The sequence below is a fragment of the Sturnira hondurensis genome, unplaced genomic scaffold (assembly GCF_014824575.4).
Source record: "Sturnira hondurensis isolate 20B ecotype Veracruz unplaced genomic scaffold, ASM1482457v3 Scaffold0020237, whole genome shotgun sequence".
NCBI lineage: Eukaryota > Metazoa > Chordata > Mammalia > Chiroptera > Phyllostomidae > Sturnira > Sturnira hondurensis.
The window spans coordinates 7021727-7042760 of record NW_028092868.1 but is presented as its reverse complement, the minus strand read 5'-3'; the positions used below and the strand labels follow the sequence as shown (position 1 = coordinate 7042760).

At 38.3% G+C, this 21034-nt stretch overlaps 1 protein-coding gene across 2 annotated transcripts in view; it reads left to right on the top strand.

Annotated features, from left to right (window-relative positions):
• Nucleotides 1-272: 272 nt before the first annotated feature.
• CUL3 (cullin 3) overlaps nucleotides 273-21034 on the top strand; it is a 90863-nt gene continuing 70101 nt past the window's right edge. Inside the window, exon 1 of one of the 2 annotated variants that reach the window (XM_037029374.1) lies at nucleotides 273-759. In XM_037029374.1, the coding sequence (XP_036885269.1) occupies nucleotides 694-759 (66 nt within the window). In that variant the 5' untranslated portion in view covers nucleotides 273-693. The remainder of the gene's footprint in view (nucleotides 760-21034) is intronic. The other variant, XM_037029376.1, reaches the window with a different exon arrangement.

Here is a 21034-nt window from a genome sequence, read left to right as displayed (position 1 = left end):
AACCACCTTCGCCCAGTACCCGGTCTTCGACGCTCCCCTTTCCGATGGGCGATTTACTCCTCTCGCTCTCAGCCCCGCCCCTTTCCCCACTTCCCCGCCCCGCTGGTCCCTCCCACTTTCCCAACTCCCCACTCCCTCCTCCCGCCCCCGGCCTTCGCCCCGCCTCCCCTGGGGTAGCGCGCTAGTCCTCTTCTCGCGAGATTTGAACGTCCCTTTTCCGAACGCGGCGGCCGTCCGCCGCCTCCTCCCGTCCTCCCACCTCCCTCCCCCAAGTCTCTCCGCTCTCCGGCTCTCCTCCCTCCCTCCACCCCCTCCACCCTCTGGGCCGGATCTTGTCTCGCTGAGGCGGAGGAGGAGAAGGAGGAGGAGGACGTTCGGCTTGCGCAGTGAGATGTTTGTCCGTCGCCGCCGCCGCCGCCATCGCGGAGCGCGATAAAAGGAGCTGAGTCGGACGTGAGGGGGACCCAGCGGAGCAGCCGCGCCAGCGCAGTACCCCCAGCCGAGCCTCAGCCGCCGGAGCTCCAGCTGCCGCCGCCCCCACCGCGGCCGCCCAGGGGCCGGCCAGCTCCCCAGCCTAGCCCGGGGGCCGCGCCGCCGCCCCCAGCGTCGCCCCTCGCCTGCCCGCCCGCCTTAAATGTGACACCGGCGCCTCGGAGAGCGACCCACAGCCGCGGCCGGGAGGGTGCGGGAACCATGTCGAATCTGAGCAAAGGCACGGGCAGCCGGAAGGACACCAAAATGCGGATCCGGGCCTTTCCGGTGAGTCTCTACTCGGCACCCGAGACCCCGGGGCCGGGGGCCGGGCTGAGAGCCGCACGCGAGGCCCGGGCTGAACTCCCGTAACAGGCCGCAGGCCCTGTCTCCCCTCCCCCAAGCCGCCGGCCGCGGGGCGCGAGCCTTCCCGGCAACGGGGCGGCGCGGGGCCTGGCCGTTCCCCGCGCCCGGCGCCGCGCCCCCGCCCGGAACTGTTTCAGCAGCCCCGCGGGCGTCAGTTGTGGCTGGGACCCCTTCGCCGGTCCCTGCACCTTTTCCATATTACTGGGGTGTAGCCCTAACCTCTAGTGCTCCTCTCCCCTCTCAGTTCCCGGGACTCTCAGACCTGCGAGGATGGGGACAGTTGAAGTTCTCCTTGTGTGGGGCCTGCGTGTAACTTTTCACGTGTGGATTCACAAAATAACCCACCCTGAGGGACGGCCACCCGAACCTTTACGGTGATGAAGGGGACTGTCCTTTTTCTGTCTCCCCCAGTCCTCAGGAAGCGTTATGCTATCAGTCCACCCCCGACGCAGGGACAGTGGTTCCACGTAATGCTCAGTAGTAATACACTAATAATCTCGTGTGTTTAAAGCATCTTTCGTCCACAAGCTTCCCAAGCACTTTACAAACTTGTGCATCAATTGCCTCCTCTCGCGTAGGAGGGTCAGGAGAAGCAAACAGGAACGAATTGGACAATACTCCATTTCTTAGCCCTGGAAGCCCCAAAGAATGAGTAGTCACTCCCCTGGGTTACTTTACTCTGTAGGATTCGGTGACAGACCGCAGACATACTCTGTTCAGAAACTTTCTCCTTCTAGCCTTACGTTGAGTCGTCCGCTTGCGGTGTTCAGTATATAGGGTGTAACTTTGGATGCTCCATCTGATTCAGGTAGTCAATGAATGGCAAGCACTTAAAATGTTCTGTTGTAACAGAGAAATGGACGTACTTGCTCATATCGCTACAATACCACGTATATATCAAGATAAACTAACAATTGAACAGGAGATTTTAAAACAGTAAAACTAGAGAAAGATCTTGGGGTTTCCTTCCTTAGAATCATAGACATCCTATGAGGAGGAAAAAGGGAGTTTGTACTCACTTTTTAAAGCATGAGTTTTCTAAAGTGGAGTTTTCATCCGGGAAAGACTTTATTAATATAATTGTCGTAGTTAACTAAGAGACTCACCCAAAGAACTTGACCTCTCTGAATTCTTAAAATTTAAAAGAATATGCCTCATTCAGACTTCTGAAGTTGTAATAAAAATATATACTAGTGTCAGTGTGTGGAGACTGCTCTATGTATATATATGTGAGATATACTTAGGGGGAATTAAGTATTTTGAAGGGATTTTTGAATCTTTGAAGTTTTTTTCTAAGTAAATGTGAGAAACTACAAAGTGAGAAATATTGACCAAAGAGCATGGAGTGCTCTTTGAATGCTCACAGTGAACTGTGTTGAAGAATTTGTGAGTAATGTTTTCCTGCTAAACCAGTGCTGAACGTTTTTTAGCAGAGTTTAGAATTATTTAGTGTTTTAAGTAATATTATACAAGTTTTCTAGGAAGAGTGGAGTTCTTGGAGTCTGAGTTCTACCTCAGATTATTGCTGAAATATGGGATAGCTCACATTTGACATCAACTCATTCAGCATTCTGATAAACCTGTGTAGTGTCAACTCTCTGATCTATAGCTTTGCTTGTTCCTGCCTGTTCTCCCATTTTTTCACACATTCAAGAGGTGCTGAGTGCTGTGTTTCGGGCACTGTTCTAAGGACTTGGGATGTATCAGTATAGCTTGAAAGACCAGGATTGCTGCTTCTGAATGTTGTATTGTTGGGAGAAAATTTCATTATTCCTTTAGTTGGAGAGTATATTATGTGCCAGTACTGAAACTGATTTTTTTTAAGTAGCATTATGGTTATGAGCTAATTTGGATCCTTTCTGTCTCTAATTTGTTGTCCTCTAAGTTTTCTAAAATCCTTTAATGAAATTTATGACTAGTGTTTGATATTCAGTAGTTAATATCTGCTAATTTTAAAAGCTGTAGAATTTTTCATGGTTGCTTCATAACTATTAACATTCATAAGTAGTTCCCAATGATAAGAGCTATTATAGTTTTTTAATATACAAATTTTTAAGTCACAGTTCCTTGAGCCTTTATTAAGATAGAGATATGCCTCCGTGATACAGTATTTCTCATTGGTAAATGGGTACTTACAGGCATTTAAAATTTTTCATCCAGGTTAGTAATCTTTTGCATAACTGTAGTCTGCACAGATTGCTCGTTAGAAGTAGTAAATACGTAGTGTTCCATAAAGAAAAAAGTATTGTTTATGTGTGTACCTATGTACATACAAATGCTGTATTTTACATTACCATTTGGACATATGGTTACTATAATTTAAGGGAAATTATAGTTCAACTAAAGGTCCGAAAGTAGTCATTTCAGATTCTGTTTTATAAAATCGATGAATAAAATGTATAAAAATACGTTAGGGGATGTTTTGTTTTTATTGCAGAGTGGTAAGTGAACTAACAAGATCCTTCACAGTTGTGTAAGCCTCTTCCAAATAGAGTCCTATCAGTAGAATCAGGTTCTTTTTAGTATTTTGAATGCATATTTTAAGTGTGCTTTCATCATTGTTCACAAAAATAGAAATTACACCATACCAGTTTTATGTACAATTTACATTTTAACTAGACCTTTTCATAAGATTTCAAGAGAAATTGGTTCTTTTTAAGGTGGATAACAATAAGGAGCTTTCTGTATTTATAAATTGTTGATAGAGAAAAAGTTAATTCCAGTTTTTAAGCTTTCCTGCAGTGTTCAAACTATGTCATTTAACATCTTTTTTGGTTTTTGGGTACCCACAGTGGCAGCAAAGGCTACAAAACTTTTTCAAGGAAGGAGGTTGTAGTTGCCAAACTCCTGGAAACTATGGATTTGGACCAAAAAAATGCTGCCCTCCCCAAGCACTTCCTGTTCTTTTTTTGATGTTACCATGTGTCTCACTCCTGAGCTTATGTTCTGCTATGTAGGATTATTTGCTGTCAGATGAACCTTCTGTTCTTATCTCTGAAAAGCCATTCCTCATCATATGTACTGTCCAGGGTGTTGTCCACATGACTTGAGAAGTTGGTTGGATTGGGAGGGATATATATATGAATCGAAATGCTGGCCTGTCCTTCGATTTGCTGTAATTGGCTTAGCCATCAGAGTTTAAGACATTTTGGAAGTGATTTGTCTTTAGAGTATTTATTACCTGGAAATGGCTTCAGGTGCTAGTCAGAAGAAGCAGGCTAATCATGATAAAGAATCTCTGATTGTGATGCCTAGTCCATCATTCCCGATGAGTTTACCAGAGCTCTACCTGTGTGGCCTGGACAGGGATGATGTGGAGGTTACTGTTAGGTGGAACCCACAAAGTGACTGACATTAGTAAAAGATTAAGTTTTAGTGTTATTTTTGATATATTTAAGGGCATAAGAACTTAACAACAAATGGGGACAGTTAATGTTTTTGTTTTTCCTAGCTACCTAACACTTGCCACATTTGGGGAACAGTGTTGATCTTCATACTGGGTTTCTCCTAAGGGAAGTAATTGTTGTCTAGGACTACCTGGGCTCTACATTACAGGAAATCTGAGTAATAATAGTTTTTGCAAATCACACAAGGTGGGGAATTAACTGTAAGTTTGTTTTTCATGCTTTAGTATGTCCTTATAGAGAAATTCTGGAGTAAAATGTAGTAGATTCATTAAAGGGTTGCTTGTACTTAGACTGATTCTTTTTAATAGTTTTAGGACAGCCAGCTGTGGGTAGCTGTAAGAAGTTGAAAAATCGAAGTATAAAGTAGTTATCCATAAAGTGCTTATTTTGTATTATCGCTTATTTTGTACTATTGTAGATAGTAGTTCAGAGGAACCTGGAAAATTATTAGTACCACTATTGAATTTGAAACTATTTTTGGTAGTATTCTTTTAAATTCTGCTTTAGCCACAAGGTTGATTCATTCAAAATAGAGGAGGCTTCATTTGTTTGTACATACACCATTCATTCATTAAGTAACAGCCTTTTGTCTAGTTTAGGAAGATTTTGTAATTAAGACTAGAACAAGTAGTCTGCCTTCCCTTTGTACTATAAATTGGGAGACCTTAGAGATAGTTTTTTTGCTGTTATTATCATTCAAGATTATCTTAATGTTCTTTAGCAGTTTTGTTAGATTTTTATAAAACTTGCTGGACAATTTGTAATTTTAAATAATGCAACTCAGAATAGTCTGTCTATTGTAAAATCAGTAAAAAAAGTAAAGGTCTTACTAGTAAGAACAAGTCACTGAGATGAAATATGAATTACAGTTAGTGCCTATTAGTATATTGTGAAAACTGTTCAATCATAATCTGTCAAAAGAATAAATTCATTTTAGTCCTTTTCTAATTATAAAAGTGATGCATATTCATATTAGAAAACTTAATAAATATATAAATTATAAATGAGGAAATAAAAATTACCTGTAACACTATAGGAATTATAACATTTTGATGTGTTTCCTTTTAATCTGTCATACACATGTGAGCACACAGTAAAAGTGAGGTACAATATCATTTTACTTATTGCCTTTAAAAACTATATCTTACTATGCATATATTTTCATGTTAAATATATTGAAAGCATGATTTTTGATGACTGCAATACTTTATATCGCCTCATTTTGCTTAATTTCCTTACTGCCAGGGTTTTTAAAAAAAGATTTTTATTTATTTATTTATCTTTAGAGGGGAAGGGAAGGAGAGAAGGAGAGAAATATCAATGTATGGTTGCCTCTCGTGAGTCCCCTGCTGGGAACTAGCCTGCAACCCAGGCATGTGCCTTGACTGGGAATCGAACCGCGATTGTGTGGTTCGCAGGCCCATGCTCAATCCACTGAGCTACACCAGCTAGGGCTACTGCCAGGTATTTTGATTAATTCCAGTGAATCCATATTTACTCTGTTATAAATAATGTAGCTGTGACTAGGCATATAAATATTTGAACTCATTTATGATTATGGAATTACTGGGCTCACCATAATTGATATGTATTACCAAATTGACAGAAAGGTAGTAATAATAGCTAACACTCACGGAATGCTGCCATGTGCTTGCATTGTTCTCTGTGCTTTGCACATATAAACTCATTTAATTTGCACAACTCTATAGAATACTACTGTTTTCATCTGTTTTACAAACGAGGCCTTGAGAGGTTAAGTAATTTGCTTAAGGCCACTGTAATTGTAAGTGGCAGAACTAGGATTCTAATCCAGACTGTCTGGCTCTAAAATGATGCTCTTTAGAACTAATTATACCTCTCAAGGTTGTATCATTTTGTGTAGCAGTGTCTTAGTCAACGTATACCTTTAATGTCATAGGTAAAATAATAGTTAATGTTTTAATTTCTCTACTTGTAAGAATAAAACTGTGGAGAGTCTGTAGGGAGTTTTCATTTATTTTTACACTAATGTATTCAACATATGTACCGTATTTTGCTGAGTATAATGTACACTTTTTTGCCAAACTTTTGAGGGAAAAATAAGGATGCACATTGTACATGGGTGGTATAAAAGGAAGCATGTTACACATGGGCAGCACCAAAGCCATGAGTGTGCCTTATACACAGCAAAGGAATATGCCTCAGAAGTGCAGAGAGTGTGGGCTCTGGGCTGCCATGCCAGGGTTTGAATGTCAGCTCCACCCCTTGCTCGCTGTGTTATATTGAACAAGTTACTTAACCACTTCTAGCCTGGGTTTTCTCCTCTGCAAAATGTAAATACTGGTAGTACCTACCTTCGGGGCTGTTGTGAGGTAAAGAAAACGAAGCATTAGAACAGTACCTAGAACAGGTAGCTATGCTATATCAGCATGCAGGCATGATTATGCCACAGTTTAAATACTAAAATTGAATGTTATTTTTGCAAGTAGTTATATGAGGATACTATACATTTATTTTAGTGATGCTGTCATTTTTTGGTACAGTTTTTAGAACTTGCATTTTGAAAAGCCTTCACGATTTGTGAACGACACTAAGAAATTAGTCTCAAAGGATGTAAGTTAGGTCCTCCTGGGGCATTTCAGAAGAATGCTGCGGGCTCTCCGGGGTAGATTCAAAACAGAAGTTCGGATAACGAGTCTCATAATCGTTGGAGTAAGGGCATAACTTTATTGGAGGAGTAAACACTCATTTGGAATGTACATTCTAATATTTACATTAAGTTTTTATGTGCTTAAAATTTTCTTTCCAGTTTTTCCTCCCTTTCTCCCCTACTCTCCTTTTTTTTGTTTCACTTAAGAACTAGGCTGTGTTCCCTGCCCAGAGCTTATACCAGACACCCTTTTGAACCACAGAGCACTTAGCATAATGTTAGACATGGTGTGGGTGGTTACTAGCGATTAATTAAATGAGAAACTAGTTCTTTAAGCCAAACCATAATAATCAATCAATTTGGTAAGTCAGTGTGAGCATCCTAGACTCCTGAACCAATAATGATGAAGTAAAGGTGGTGTGATGCATTGGCAGCATTGGGTGAAGTGTCGGAAGACTAGTCTCCGGTCAGTCTTTCCTGTATAGTGGTGGTACTTTACATTTCACTCCTTGACTGCTTCCTCCCAGCCTGTTTGCCTGTACACTCTGATCCCCTACTTTACTCGATGATATCCTCATCCTGTTCTTGGAATTCTTAGCCTTTTCATCTGAAACCTTGGTTTGCCCTGAGGATACAGGCTTATTTTCCTGAATCGAGGTGCTTCTTTTCTTTATAATCCTTGAATCACTGGGCCCAGGTGCCATTTACTGCCACATCCATCATTTTCTTTTGTGGCTCAGGCCCTTGTGAACTATTCTTTTGAATCCTTCTTACAACCCTGTTTTAACTTCTTACCTGTGCTCCCTCAGTCATTGAAGACTTTAATACCTTCTTTACAGACATTCTTTCAAGTTTAAATCTTGACTTCATCCAGTGCATGTGGGCATAGTTATTCATTTATTTGATTTAAAATACATTTATTGTGTGTTCTACTAGGGATCAGGCGCTAGATATACAGTGATGATCAAATAGACTTGGCCTCTTCTGTGTTTGTGATCTTCACGCTATCTTGGAGGTTGTCATCCCACTACTTTAGAGATCTTAAACTCCAATATTGCCTTGTATCCTGGCTCTTCTATTTATTAGATGTAGGATTAAGCAAATCATTTAACCTCTGCCAGTTTCCTCTTTTGTAAAAAGGAAAAACAATAGTACCTACATCATAAGGTTGTTGTAAAAATAGTTAATTGATACATGTAAAGCTCTTACAGTAATGCCTGGCATGTAGCAAGTGTTATAAATAAATGCGTGTTGTGATTATTATTTAATTATTCCATCATGTTGTCTCCATCTCACATTAATGTCCTTCTGGATCTCAAGAAGACTCCTTTCCCTTCTCCCATTGAATGTTACTAGTTGCCCCTTATTTCCTGCTATCTTCTCACAGCAAGGTCAGAAAAACCAGCAAAAAGCATCTTGGATCATTCCACCTGTCTGCTTTCACTGCTTATATTTTTTAGGTTATTTACACTCCTCTTGCAAATTGCAAGATTCAGTGGTCTCTAATTTAGCTGGACTCTCAGTGCCTTTGGGCAGTTTTTTTATGTCCTTAATAAGCTCATTCTCCCCTTTGCTGCATGAACTATTCCCGACTTTAATCATTGCCCTTAAGTTCTTTATTGAAATTCTCTTACCATTCTTTAGAAAATTTAACTACTGCTTCATTGTGAAAACTAATGTTAACTTGTGTAAGTTCTTCAACTTTTTTCCCTTTCAAAGTTGTGTCCTTTAACTACTGTCTTTGCTCATTCTCAACTCCTCCTCTCAGGTCTCAGAGGAGGAAGATGTTTTTTCCTGTCCTCTTGGGACTGCCATATTACCTGCTTTATAGCCAAGAGCCTTCAGAGAAATAGTCTGTCCTTTACTAGAACACAGTTTTCTTTAGGGGAGGCATCAAGTCTCCGTATTGATCTTTGTCAGTGCGGCACAATAGTATCCCAACAATGCCAGATGAATGAACTAATAGACTCTCTAGTTTGTTTCTTATCTTTAAGATGGGAACTATAATCTTTCTTACAGATTAATTGTGACAATTAAAAGAGTGTCAGAAATAATGTCAGAAAGTGCTTTCTAATAAACAGTGGTGTCACTGAGACATTTACAAGAATTTTCCAATCAGAATCAGAATTTTCAACTAAAATTAATGTGTAACCAAATAACACACACGCATAACCCATAGACACAGACGACAGTGTGATAATGGGTGGGGGGTGTGGACGTGGGGCACATCTGTAAGAGTATAAACAATAAAAATAAAGTTAATAGAAAAGTAATGTTTTCCATTTGGGACAGACCCAGGAAGAGTGAAATTAAATATCTTAACAGATCTCCCTCTCAGATATTTAGAGCGGGGCCTGTGTTGCCATTTGTATGAGTTGAACCATTGCTTTCAAATCATTGGTCATTAGTTAGTTCAGCCTTTTCACAGTTGAGGAGAGTCGTACTTGCACAGGTTGATAGTTGCCTTAACCCTAATCCAGAGCTTTTACTACTAGAAAGCATTACATCTTTTTCTTAAGTCAGTTTTAAAGTTGAAAATGTAATTGAGTAAAACTTCTTCATTGGACTTTTCATTCATTTAGTGCTTATAATCATTGAAAAAGGAATGGATCCAAATTTGCTCTTTAAATGAGAAAGGCCTATGGGTAAATGAAAGAATAAACACTTCAAAGGATATCTTTACCTACTTTAAAAAAAAAAGTACAACATTCTTTAGCGGTACTTTTTTTCTAAAAGCAAGCCATCATTGTTAAAAGGAATACTTCATTCAGCATACTGATTGTTAGTCATTCTTATCTAAAGTAGCCCTTCGCCTCTTCTATTTGCCCTGTCCTCTTGAAAGTAATCACGAAAAGTTCGTTTTCCTTATTTATTTCCAACTTACTAGTATGTGAGAAGTTTCTTTATAAGATAAGTAGTCACAGCGTGTTGAATGTCTGCTTTGTGTTAGGCTTTGTTTTAGGTACTTGGAACTATAATTATCTCAAATCTTCACAACAATCTTTAGATGTTATTACTTCTGTTTTAAATCTATCTGGGACTCAGAGACCTGGTGTGATCTAACACATTTACACTCAGGAAATAGCAGAGCTGGGCTTCACACCCAGGTATGCCTGACTCAAAAATTTGTGTTCTTTCCATTAAACCACACTACCTAATTATATTCGGTTAAGAATTTGCTAGATTCTCAAATATTTACTTTCTTAATAGGAATGTATTAGGAAACTAATTCTAAGGTTTCCATTTAAATTATTAGCCAGGGGCAGATTTGGGGTGCCCCTAAAGCTTGTGCCATGTAGTACTGTTTATGAAAAGAATTCAAAATTAAGTTCTGGGCCTTGGGAGGAGCCTTCCTTTCTCTCTCTCTCTCTCTCTTTCTCTCTCTTTGTGCAAGCTTAAGCTTCACTAAATTCAAGGTAAATGCACCACGCATAAGAATAAACATTATAAGAACTTTGAATCAGTCAAAATATACAATGAAGTTAGAATATATAAATTGCTTAAAAGAACCCTAGTGTGTATTGACCTCAGACAAAATTAGAACCCAGAAGAAAGACACACTACTCATATTTATGAGTTAATACTTTCCTTTTCAAATTGTAAGGCTGATAGTATATATTTTTAACTTCCTTTGTCAGTTAATATATATTTACCTTGTTAAGTATATGTTTTTAAAAAGTGGTTCCTTGAAGTTATTAGTATGTGTAAATACTTTAATATAATCCTTAATATTTTTTGTCTTTGAGAATGTACTAAGAATTGGCTTAAACAAATGAATTTTGAAGCACAAAGATCAGATATTTTAAACTAATTCACTTTTCCTCTTGGTGTATGCAAAGAAGACATGAAAAAGATATATTTTTGAGATGAATGCTATCACTAGCCAAATAAACAAGTGACTTACTTGCTGTTTGTATTCGTATATTAATTTTTAAAATCTGTACGGGACTTTAGAGAGAATCTGTTCTCATTTTATTTACTAGTTTAGCAGCAGAGAATTAGGGAGGACTTTATGGAGGAACCATGATTTAGAACCACAGTTTCCAGTTGAAAACTTTTTTCTCTAGACTGAACTGAAATGAGCATTCGGCTATAGTCATTTAGTGTTTTAACATTGAACACCCAAGTGACTTGAGTTGACATAATATAAGGGACACACTCTTAGCTTAGAACGCTTGGATTCCTTCATTGCTCCAACTAGCTGTGTGATCTGGGATAAGCCTTTTAGCCTCAGTTTTCCTCATTTGTAAGATGGAGAGATTTTACGTTGGGGTTGTTTTAGGCTCATTTCGAACTCTAAAACTGTTAGTTAAGGCATTGTACTTACACATGCGTCTAGGAATAGAATGCTGGTGTGATCTATGGCCTAAAACATTTTCTGTGATGTTGCAAAAGTCACTTACCTGTTTCATCCTTACAATTTCCTTTAAAATAAAAATGGTACATTTCATTGATGATGTTTAAATCCTAGTATGAAGCAGTAGGAAAGTTAGCTATGTGTTCTACATCTTTCTGTGTGAGTTGACAGGTTTAGAGAAGTTTTGAGCAGATTTGATAGCATGAGGTTTGTCTAGAACCTATCCAGCCATGCACTATGAGGAAGAGACATTTATTGAGGAAGGTACAAAAAACATTGTACATAGGACAAGGACACCTAGCCCCCTTCAAAGTGGGTATCTGGGGTACTCACACACAGTTCTTGGAGCCTCTCTTTCACTGTTCAAAACACTGCAAAGTCCTTTGTTGGAATCGCCATCAGCTGCCCCATCGGATTTTCCTGAATTTCATCAACACTCTGAAATACCTTCCCTTTGAAGGGTGATTTTGATTTTACTCATAGCTTTGGGAAAAGCCAGAAGTTGAAGGGCACCAAGTCTGGGCTGTAGTGGGGGCTATGAGTCACCTGGGTGATTAGATGTTTCATAAAAAAAAAGTCTGCATGAGATGTGATGCATGAGTGGGCATGTTGTGGTGATGAAGTTGCCAATTACCAGTTGCCCATAGCTGTGGCCATTTCGTCGTGTTGCATCTCTCAACTGACAAGAACACTGAGGTATAGTACTCCTTATTTTTTGGCCTGAAGGAGTGTACTTAAAGATGGACCCTACCTTCCCAATCAAAAAACACAGTTAACGTAGTTTTGATCTTGCCGCTCGACTTCGTGTGGCACTTCTTCAGGCTTGGAGAACCAGGTGACTTCCATTGGGACAACTGGGCCTTTGTATCCTGATCATAGCAGTAGATGATTCATCTCTGGTTTTGACTTTCCTGAGAAAACCATGTTCATTGGTAGCAGTTTGAATGAATTCATTAGCACCTGCAGCACAATGTTCCTTCTGCTCTGGTACCAGAAACTGCAAAATGAATTTTGTCAGGACACATTTCATGCCAAGATCCTGTGTCAAAATCTCTAACACAGTAGTTTTTGGAATCTCCAGATGAGCTTATAGTTCTCATACTGTCAGTCACCAGTCTTTTTTGATTGCACCCTGTACACAGTCAACATTCTCAGGGGTTCTGTTTGTTGCAGGCCTTCCAGAATGTGGATCCTTTTCAACAGATTCTTGATCATCTTTAAAGTGTTTGTGCACACTTTTATTTGCGCTCCACTCGTTGCATTTTTCCAGGAAAGCCTTCTGAATCATCTGAATTGCTTCCGCAGAGGAATGTTCAAGTTTAACAAAATCAGATGCAGAATTGTTCTACTCACTCATCTTGAATGCGATGGCCACACAGTACACATGCTCACTCAAAGGTGTCCACCACCCCCACTGGCTGGTACAGGGAAGTCATTGTTCACACATGTGCATTGCAGCCCAATCTCCTTGGCTGCCAGGTTACACTGATGTCGCACAAACCATTCTAGTTATATTAACAGTGGCTGGACTTTTTCTAGACAGACCTTGTTTGTTAGTAATGATTTTCTATTATAGGCTTTTTGCTGTCTTTCCACATTGGTTACAGGTATGTTCCTTCAATTAAAAGACAAAGCTAACTGGAAGTTTATACTGTTACACATGTTATCTCTTCCTTTGTATTGTGTGTAGTTGGTTCTAGTAAACTAATTTGTTATTAGGTGCCTCACAGTTTATAGATCTTTAACACATTATCATAGTTTTAGAAAAACTGGTTTACCCATTAAAAAAATTTAATGACTTAAGCTAGAGAGAAGACAGATTTTCACTTTTGATTAAAGTCAATACTTTTAGATTATAGGATAACAGTATGGAATTCAAACATGCATATACATTTAAAGTATTTTTCCCTGTAACATTACTACTACTTTGAAACTTCATTCAGAATTCGAGTTCTGCTTTTTTTTATTATTTGTTTTCCAGGTGAATGTTTAAAAAAGCAATTTTATACAGAGTATCCTTAATAGTGTTTGGTATTTAATAGCATGTTGGGAAATACAGCAGAAGTTTTTTATTATTTTAAAGTGTTGATCTTATAGATGTAATAATTTGTCTTAATAGAGAGGATCTCTAATTACAGTGTTTGAAGAGTTTTGGTCAAGGTGAATACAGTGTTGCCTCTGGATAAAATGTGTTTCAGGGTGCCAAGTGACTGTCTTTAATACCAGTAGAGGATAGTGACAAGCTTGTTGCCTCAGTGAGGATACTACTTAGGATTGCATCTTATTTGCTGTGGTCATCATCAGACTGAAATGTTACGCATATTTTTAATAAATGCAAAAGTAATTCACAGAGATAGTTGAAATAATCCTGTATTGTTTGAACTTAAATCACTTGTGATTGAAATGGATTTTAATAGGCTAATCTGGAAGCTTTCTTTGTGTCCTTGAAAAAAAATTTGTTCCAAGTTTTCAAATTGATTTTTGAATAGCTTACTCATGTTGAGATCTGAAATGTAGGTTGTAATTGAACCTTCTGTTGATGATTTGGCTTTCTCATCACGTTTCTCTTATATAATTTAATAATGTTGGAGGCCATCTGAGTGTAGATCAGACTTAGTTTGTGATTTCACAGAATTATTGTCTCAGACTACTGTGCTTTTCTAATTGATCAACTTTTTCTCTCGTTCCTTAACATCAGTTACTACTTTTGGCAGCCCAGTTCTACTCCCGTCAGCTCTCCACTGGAACTAAAGAGGAATCAGTCAACCGAACATCAGTCTTAACTGCTTACATTTAGAACATCAGTCTTAACTGCTTACATTTAGATTTGATCTTTAAGACCATATATGTCTCTTCTGTGTAGTAAAGAAACAAATTTATTGAGCAAGTGCTGTGTGCCAAACGTTAAGTTTTCACAAACTTAATTGCCACACAATACACCATCTTCTCCCATTCCTTCTTCCCTAAGAAGATGGAGAAAGTGAAGTCTTGTCCAAAGTCTGAATGCTTTCCACTGGGCTGTTATCCTCAAAACTTGCATCTTTGGCTATATTTTTGCTGGTTGAGGTTGCTTAAAGATTAACAGATGGCTAAATAGCATTATTGCAGATGTCATGAATTATTACATAGTCATTGGTTATCTAGTAAGATTAATCACTAACAATAACTAGACTGCATTTAAGCCATATTTTTAATATTATCTAGTCATTGTGCCATGTAGTATAAAGGATACAATAAAATAAAGGAAGAGAAACTTTATATCATCACCCTGAGGTGCTCACAACATTGGGAGGGAGCTTCATTTTCATAATTTATTACTTAATTGTGTCTGACTAGAACACTGTCATTCCTCAGATATTTGTACCAAAGCAACTTTTTTTTGAGGCTGAAGCTTAAAATTAAGATTAAGCATTTTTCCTTGTTTTTTTTTTTTTTTTTTTTTTTGCTAGCTGTGTCATTCTGAATTGCTTGGAATTTCAAATTCTCACCCTTTTCCCCCACCCACCCTGTTCTGAATTTCTTGTAGAAAATTATTCACAGGGGACTAAAGACTTCTTGTCTTTTGTATATAGTAAATGTGAAGAATACAGTTCCCTTCATTATAGCTTTAATTGGCTCATGCTGTAATTCTCTCCAACTCTTAGAAATAAATTACCTCAACTTCAAGATGTGTAAGTAAATAAGGGACTTAGATCCTTTCAAATTCAGACATTTTGAAGGTTATGTTTTTATATCATTTGAAGTAATGAAAAACCAGAGATGTTTATGAAAGATGATTAGCATTATTTTTGTTGTTGGTACTTTCTAATGAGGGAATTTTAATCTTGGATTGGGGAAAGGTAAAAGGGAGAAGGCCTCTTTTAAAAATTAAAGTCTTGGTTTGTTTTTTTAAAAAGCTTACTAAGTCTTAAGAATTTAAGAATACTTAAATATAGCTTTTTTAAAAAGGGGGCTTTTACTTCTTTTCCTGCTAAATGAATGTACTTTGCTTGCTGATCACTTTGTAACTTGAGCTTTCTAGGGATAGATACTGTATACACCTAACAATGGACAAATATTAAGTGTTTGTATATGTGTATGCACTTTATCATTTTATTGTTTTGCTGAAGTATTGTTACCAGGTCCCTTTGTGAGTATGTTTGCAGTTATTGTGGTATAACTCAGTTTCATCAAATGGAATTAAAATCCTCTTCACGTAATTTAAAATAAGCATATTATAACTCTTTTTTAAAAAAATGCATGTAAAACTAGGGCCTTTAAATTTTGTGACAGCTTATGTGTTCTGTATCAAGGATGGGTGAGTGAGAAATTAAAGTTTATTATTAGCATAATTATTTTGCCACAGTTGTTGGCATGTTCAGTGATGCCAAGACAAAAGCATGTATATGTAGGAATTTGCACTTGAACCTAGTTTCCTTTGCTTTTGGACTTATTTAATTTCAGGAAACATTGTAGCTTATGGATCTCCTCTTTAATGGCCTTTTCTGTTCACTGGTTTCCTCCCAGTTAAAACTTACTAATAAAATTCATGATTAAGCAGACTTACAAGGTATTTAGTTACATGAATGGAAAATGTGAAAATACTACTTCATATCCAAAATTTGAGTTCATTGCTTGCACATTATTGTACTTCATTTCAAAAAAACACATTTGATTATTTAAAATTACATTAATTGCTATAGATAAGCACATTAAAATATTTTCCCATGTTATTGTGCTTAGTAGTTCAAATGTTCATGTTTTTAAAATTGCATTGGTGTAACATAGGTGAAATGGTACTCATTCAACTGACACTTGCTTATGGCCTTCTAAATGGCATTGAAGAAAAATGTACACTCCTTTAAATATCTCATACTCTAGTAAAAAAAAATGCACGAACATATTATGAAGCAGTATGGGAGTGTAATGTTAGATAAAAGCTGAGTAATTGAAAGAGCTAAGAAGGAGTCATTAGCTTTGCTTGAGGTCAGAGAAGGATCCCTGGTGAATATGACACCTGAGCTGTGTTCAGAGGCTATGTGAAGAATCAGATGAAGTGGGGAGAAACATAACAGAGACATGGGACGGTGGTAAGTAGGTGGAAGGAGTAACAGCAGTCTGGATTTACCATTGGTTTAATGTTGTTAGGGAATGAATGGAAAATAGGTAGGGGTGAGTGAAAAATGAAGTTGAAGTAGGCATAGACTAGATCTTAAAAGAGTGTTATGTTCCCTTTTAAAATACACCCTCCACAGCCCTGCCATTGATGAGAACTGGTTCGATGAGAATTGAACATGGGTGTGATGCTCATGTTTTATTTCAGTGGTGATTTTGAGGAAGGTAGATTCCATGAGAATATTAGAGTTGATGATGTTTGAAAGGCTCTGGCAGTGATCTAGATGAAAGTTCTAAGGCAATAATATTCAAGGTGAAAGAACGGGGACATATTTGGCCTAATGTTGATAGCACTTGATAAGGGATGAGAAGGGGTTGAGAGAGAGGGAAAAAGAAAAGCTAAGGGTTGTGCTTCCATCTTGTTATAACTGCATGGTTGTGTTGCCTCTACTGAATCTGAGAATATGGGAGGAAGATTCGGACAGGCTAAGTTGGATCCTTGGTCTGGAGCATTTGATTGCAGGTGTCTAGCAGACAGTTGAATAAGGTAGTGTTAGGCTTTAGGGGAGCATCTGGACGGGCAGTGTAGGTTTGGGAACAGTTAACTTACAAGCCAGTAACTTACCTTATTTCAGATGTGGACCAGACTTCTTGGGAAATCTGAGCTGGGAATTCACTACCCAGAAAAGGGTATGTATATTTGAAAAATTTTGTTAGGAGGCTCCAGAATCCCTTGCCAGTCCAGTCTTGTGAATTTTAGAATCCTAGATATTTGAGTAGTTGTTACCGTGAATGAAAATGCATAGGGACCCATTGTAAAGCGAAAAGAGCCCAGCACAGAACTCTCAGGATTAAAATGATTTAAATAGCAGTGGATGAATAGGAGACATTAGGTAGGGGAATACTGTTTTCTGAAAGAAGGCTACATTATACTGACTTACATTTATTTAGCATAGTTGTACTCTTAAGGTACTTTTGTTTCAGGCCATATTTGTTTATTTGCTAAGTTTGAAAGGCTGTTTTTTTCCTGACATTTGATGTCCATAGATGAGAGTGCAAGAGATTCTATCATTGGGTTCTTCTGTTAGTCAACGTGAGAAGAGTTAGACTATGTCCTGGGCTCGGCTTAACCTCTACTGACATTCTCATTTCATCTTAATGATAGTTCTTTGAGATAGACACCGTTATTAAATCCCCTTTACATGGGAGGAAATAAAGCCTCGGAGGAGTTAACTAATTTGCCTGAGGCCACATGGCTTGTGAATTTAAAACAGCCGTGACACAAATTCAGGCCATTCAGACAGCAAAACCTGTGTTCTCTACTAGTGTACATTCTTTGTGTTCACCAAGATAATTAGTGACCGGCAGTGGGATATACTTCACCGTGTTAGCAAAATGGAATGTGAGTGAGTCCAAGATTATGGACTATCTTTGATATATGAGTTCTAATCCTAGCCTCTGTGATTTGAGTAAATCATTTAATCTTTATTTTCTTTTCCTTTGTTTGAAAATTTTTATACCTGAGCAATCAGGAGAAGGAGCATTGTCACCCTGTTGCTCCAGCTCTGCTCTGTAAGTCATGAATGCTGAAGAAAACATTAATACAGCACTGGGTTAAAAAGCAACTTTTATGTGAGAAATGATTTTATCTTAATATGAGAGTACTTATACAATGTCTGACTCCCCTTGGTATATATTTTTTAAATTCTTTAGTCTCTAATAAAAAAATTTAGTAACTTGTGCTGGGTGGAGACATTTTTGTACGTTTTCTAGCTTGAAAGTGGACGTGGAAATTTACATTATAGAGCTTGAAAAAGTCATTTGAAGTTTTGCTCAACTATTAGCAGAATAGTTATTTCTGGAGTTTATAGGCCACACACACTCTCTTCTTTCTCTGAAATTGTTCTGAATATTCTGCTTTAGATACTTATTATTTAATACTAAGGGATGGTGTCTTAGTGTGGTTTATTATAACCTCTGCATATTCTGTCAGCAAACTAAAACCACATTGCACATACAGTAGTCCCCCTTATACATGGGATAGATTCCAATATCCCCAGTGGATACTTGAAATTGTGATGGTACCAAACAACAATAATAAAATAGAAGTTACAACAATATAATTAAATAAAATTATGTGAATATGGTCATTTGTTGGAGGGAATCACTTGTGCTAAAAGTTTCCATACAGGCTCAGTGCTTTCTTGCTGCTGTCACTCAGAACCTGCTTTTGTCCATGTCTTCTACCCACAAATTTAATGCCTTTCCATCTTGACCAAGGGCTTAGCGCGCACGGTGGCTGTTAGAGGTGCGGGGCTGAACTAGCACAGAGTTCCTGTTCCTTCCTCATAATGTCACGGGGAGAAGAGTCTTTCTTACTGTAGATCTCTCTTCACAACCTCAGCGTATGATTTTTTTTCAAGTCAAGAACTTTAACCTTTTCACTTAAAGGAAGAACTTTACATCTTCTCTTTGGCATATCCAAATTGCCAGCATCACTGCTGTTATGCTTTGGGGCCGTTCTTCAATAAAACAAGGGTTACTTGAACACAAGCACTGTGAACCAGTAACAGTTGGTCTAATCACTGCCAAGTGATTGATGGGCAGGTAGCATATACATATATATCTATATCTATATATCTATATCTATATCTGTCTATCTATCTATCTATATATATATAGCATAGATATAGTGGACAGAGGGATGATTTGTGTCCTGGGCTGGACAGAGCAGAATGGTATGAGATTTTATCATGCTGTTTAGATGGTACATAATTTAAACACTATGAATTGTTTATATCTGAAATTTTTAATTTAGTATTTTTGGACTGCAATTGACTGCGGGTAACTGAAACCACAAAAGGCAAAATTGTGGATAAGGAGGACCTACTGTGTGTGGGGTTTTGAGCCCATTATGATCATATGGGTTTGTATTTTTGTTTATGAAAAATTATAAATAGCTACATTTTATTTATATTTGATATGAATGGCACCATATGTATCTGATCAAAAAATAGTGGTTTAGGTATAGGGGTAAATTTGCATAAGGCTGTTTCAGAAAAGTTCAATGGACCTGGGATTGAATAAGATTAGAGTAACAGAAAAGAAGTTGTTCTGTAAAGAGTTTCTTTTTATAACCCTCCAGAAAGATGAGTAATGAGACTTAGTTTGAGTCATCTGCTTAAGAATCCTCTTGATTGATAGTTGAGCTGGTATTTTATTGCTAGGATGATTGAAAGAACTGTTTTGCCTACCTACTCCTTTTTCTTTCACCTTCACACTCATTGGACATGACTCAGAGAGGACTTTTTTTTTTAAACCACTTCATGGAGGTATGATTGACATACAAAAAACTGTACATACTTAATGTATGCAACTTGATCAGTTTGGCGGTAAATACTGACCTGCAAAACCATCGCCACAGTCTAAGTACCTGTTATATGCCAGGTGTGATTTTGGTGGCTGAGCGTTCAGCAGTGAGAAAATCCTTCCCTTCGTGGAGCTGGCATTTGACTGGCAGGAGGGGTCCAGGAAGAGAAAGAAGGAATGTGAGGCTGGAATTTGAGGGTCACTGGTAGGAGGCCGCTGCGATTTTTAAGAGACTGGGCAGTTAAAACTTCATTTTAAGGTGACAGTTGAGTGGAGTTGAGGTTCATAAGTGAATGAGCCATGCAGGTATCTGGGGGAAGAACATTTCAGAGAGAGGAGCAGATTCAAATACTTTAAAGTGAACTTGTTGGACGTATTCCAGGGAATAGCAGAGAAGCTGCCTTGGCTGGAGCAGAGTGAGCGAGGAGGGCTAGCCGAAGTCACAGAGATGATCAAGTCTAATAAAGGCTTTGTAAGATAGTTTGAGGACTTCCAGCAAAATGAGAAGTACCTTGTGGGTTGTGAACAGATGAGTGACATAGTTGGATTTATGTTTTCAGGTCAGTTTGGTTGCTACGTGATAATAGGCCAAGAACAGAAACAGAGACCAGTTAGGAGGCTTTTGGCAATAATCTGAGAGATGGTTTTGGACTAGGCTAATAGCAATGGAATTAGTCGGGCGGAGTTAGATTCTGGGTACATTTTGAAGGTAGAGACAACAGAATTTCTTGTCGAATTATAAGTAAGGTAAGGGTATAAAGAGGATTACAAACTTTTTGGCATTAGCAGATGTAGGGATGGATTGGACATTTGCTTAGTTGGAGAAGACTGTGTGAGAAATAGACTTAGGGGAAAAGATTAGGGTTTCTGTTTTAGACTTGATAGTAAGCATTCAAGTGGTGAAAACATTGAGTAGGAAGCTGAATATATGACTGAGGTATAGGGGAGAGGGCCAAGTAGGATGCATACATTTTGAGGTTAATTTTAAGCCATGAGTATAGATGAGATCAGCTTCACCTTTTTAAAACAATGTGGATAGACAAAAGGTTTAGAACCTGAACCTTAGGGTTGGAGATTTTGATCAGTACAAACTAGTAAGCAGTGACAAATAGGGGCCAATGGAATAGAGAGAAGAAAAATTATAGTGCTTCGAAGGCAACTGAGAAATGTGTTTCCCAGTAGGAATGATCAGCTCTTTCAGTTGCTGCCAGGTAGGTCAAGTACGATAAGAACTGCGACTTTGCCCGTTAAATTTAACAATGTGGAAGTCACCGGTGATCTTGTTGACTAATTTCAGTGAAACGGTAGAGATGGAAGCCTTCCTAGAGTAGAGTGGCCTCA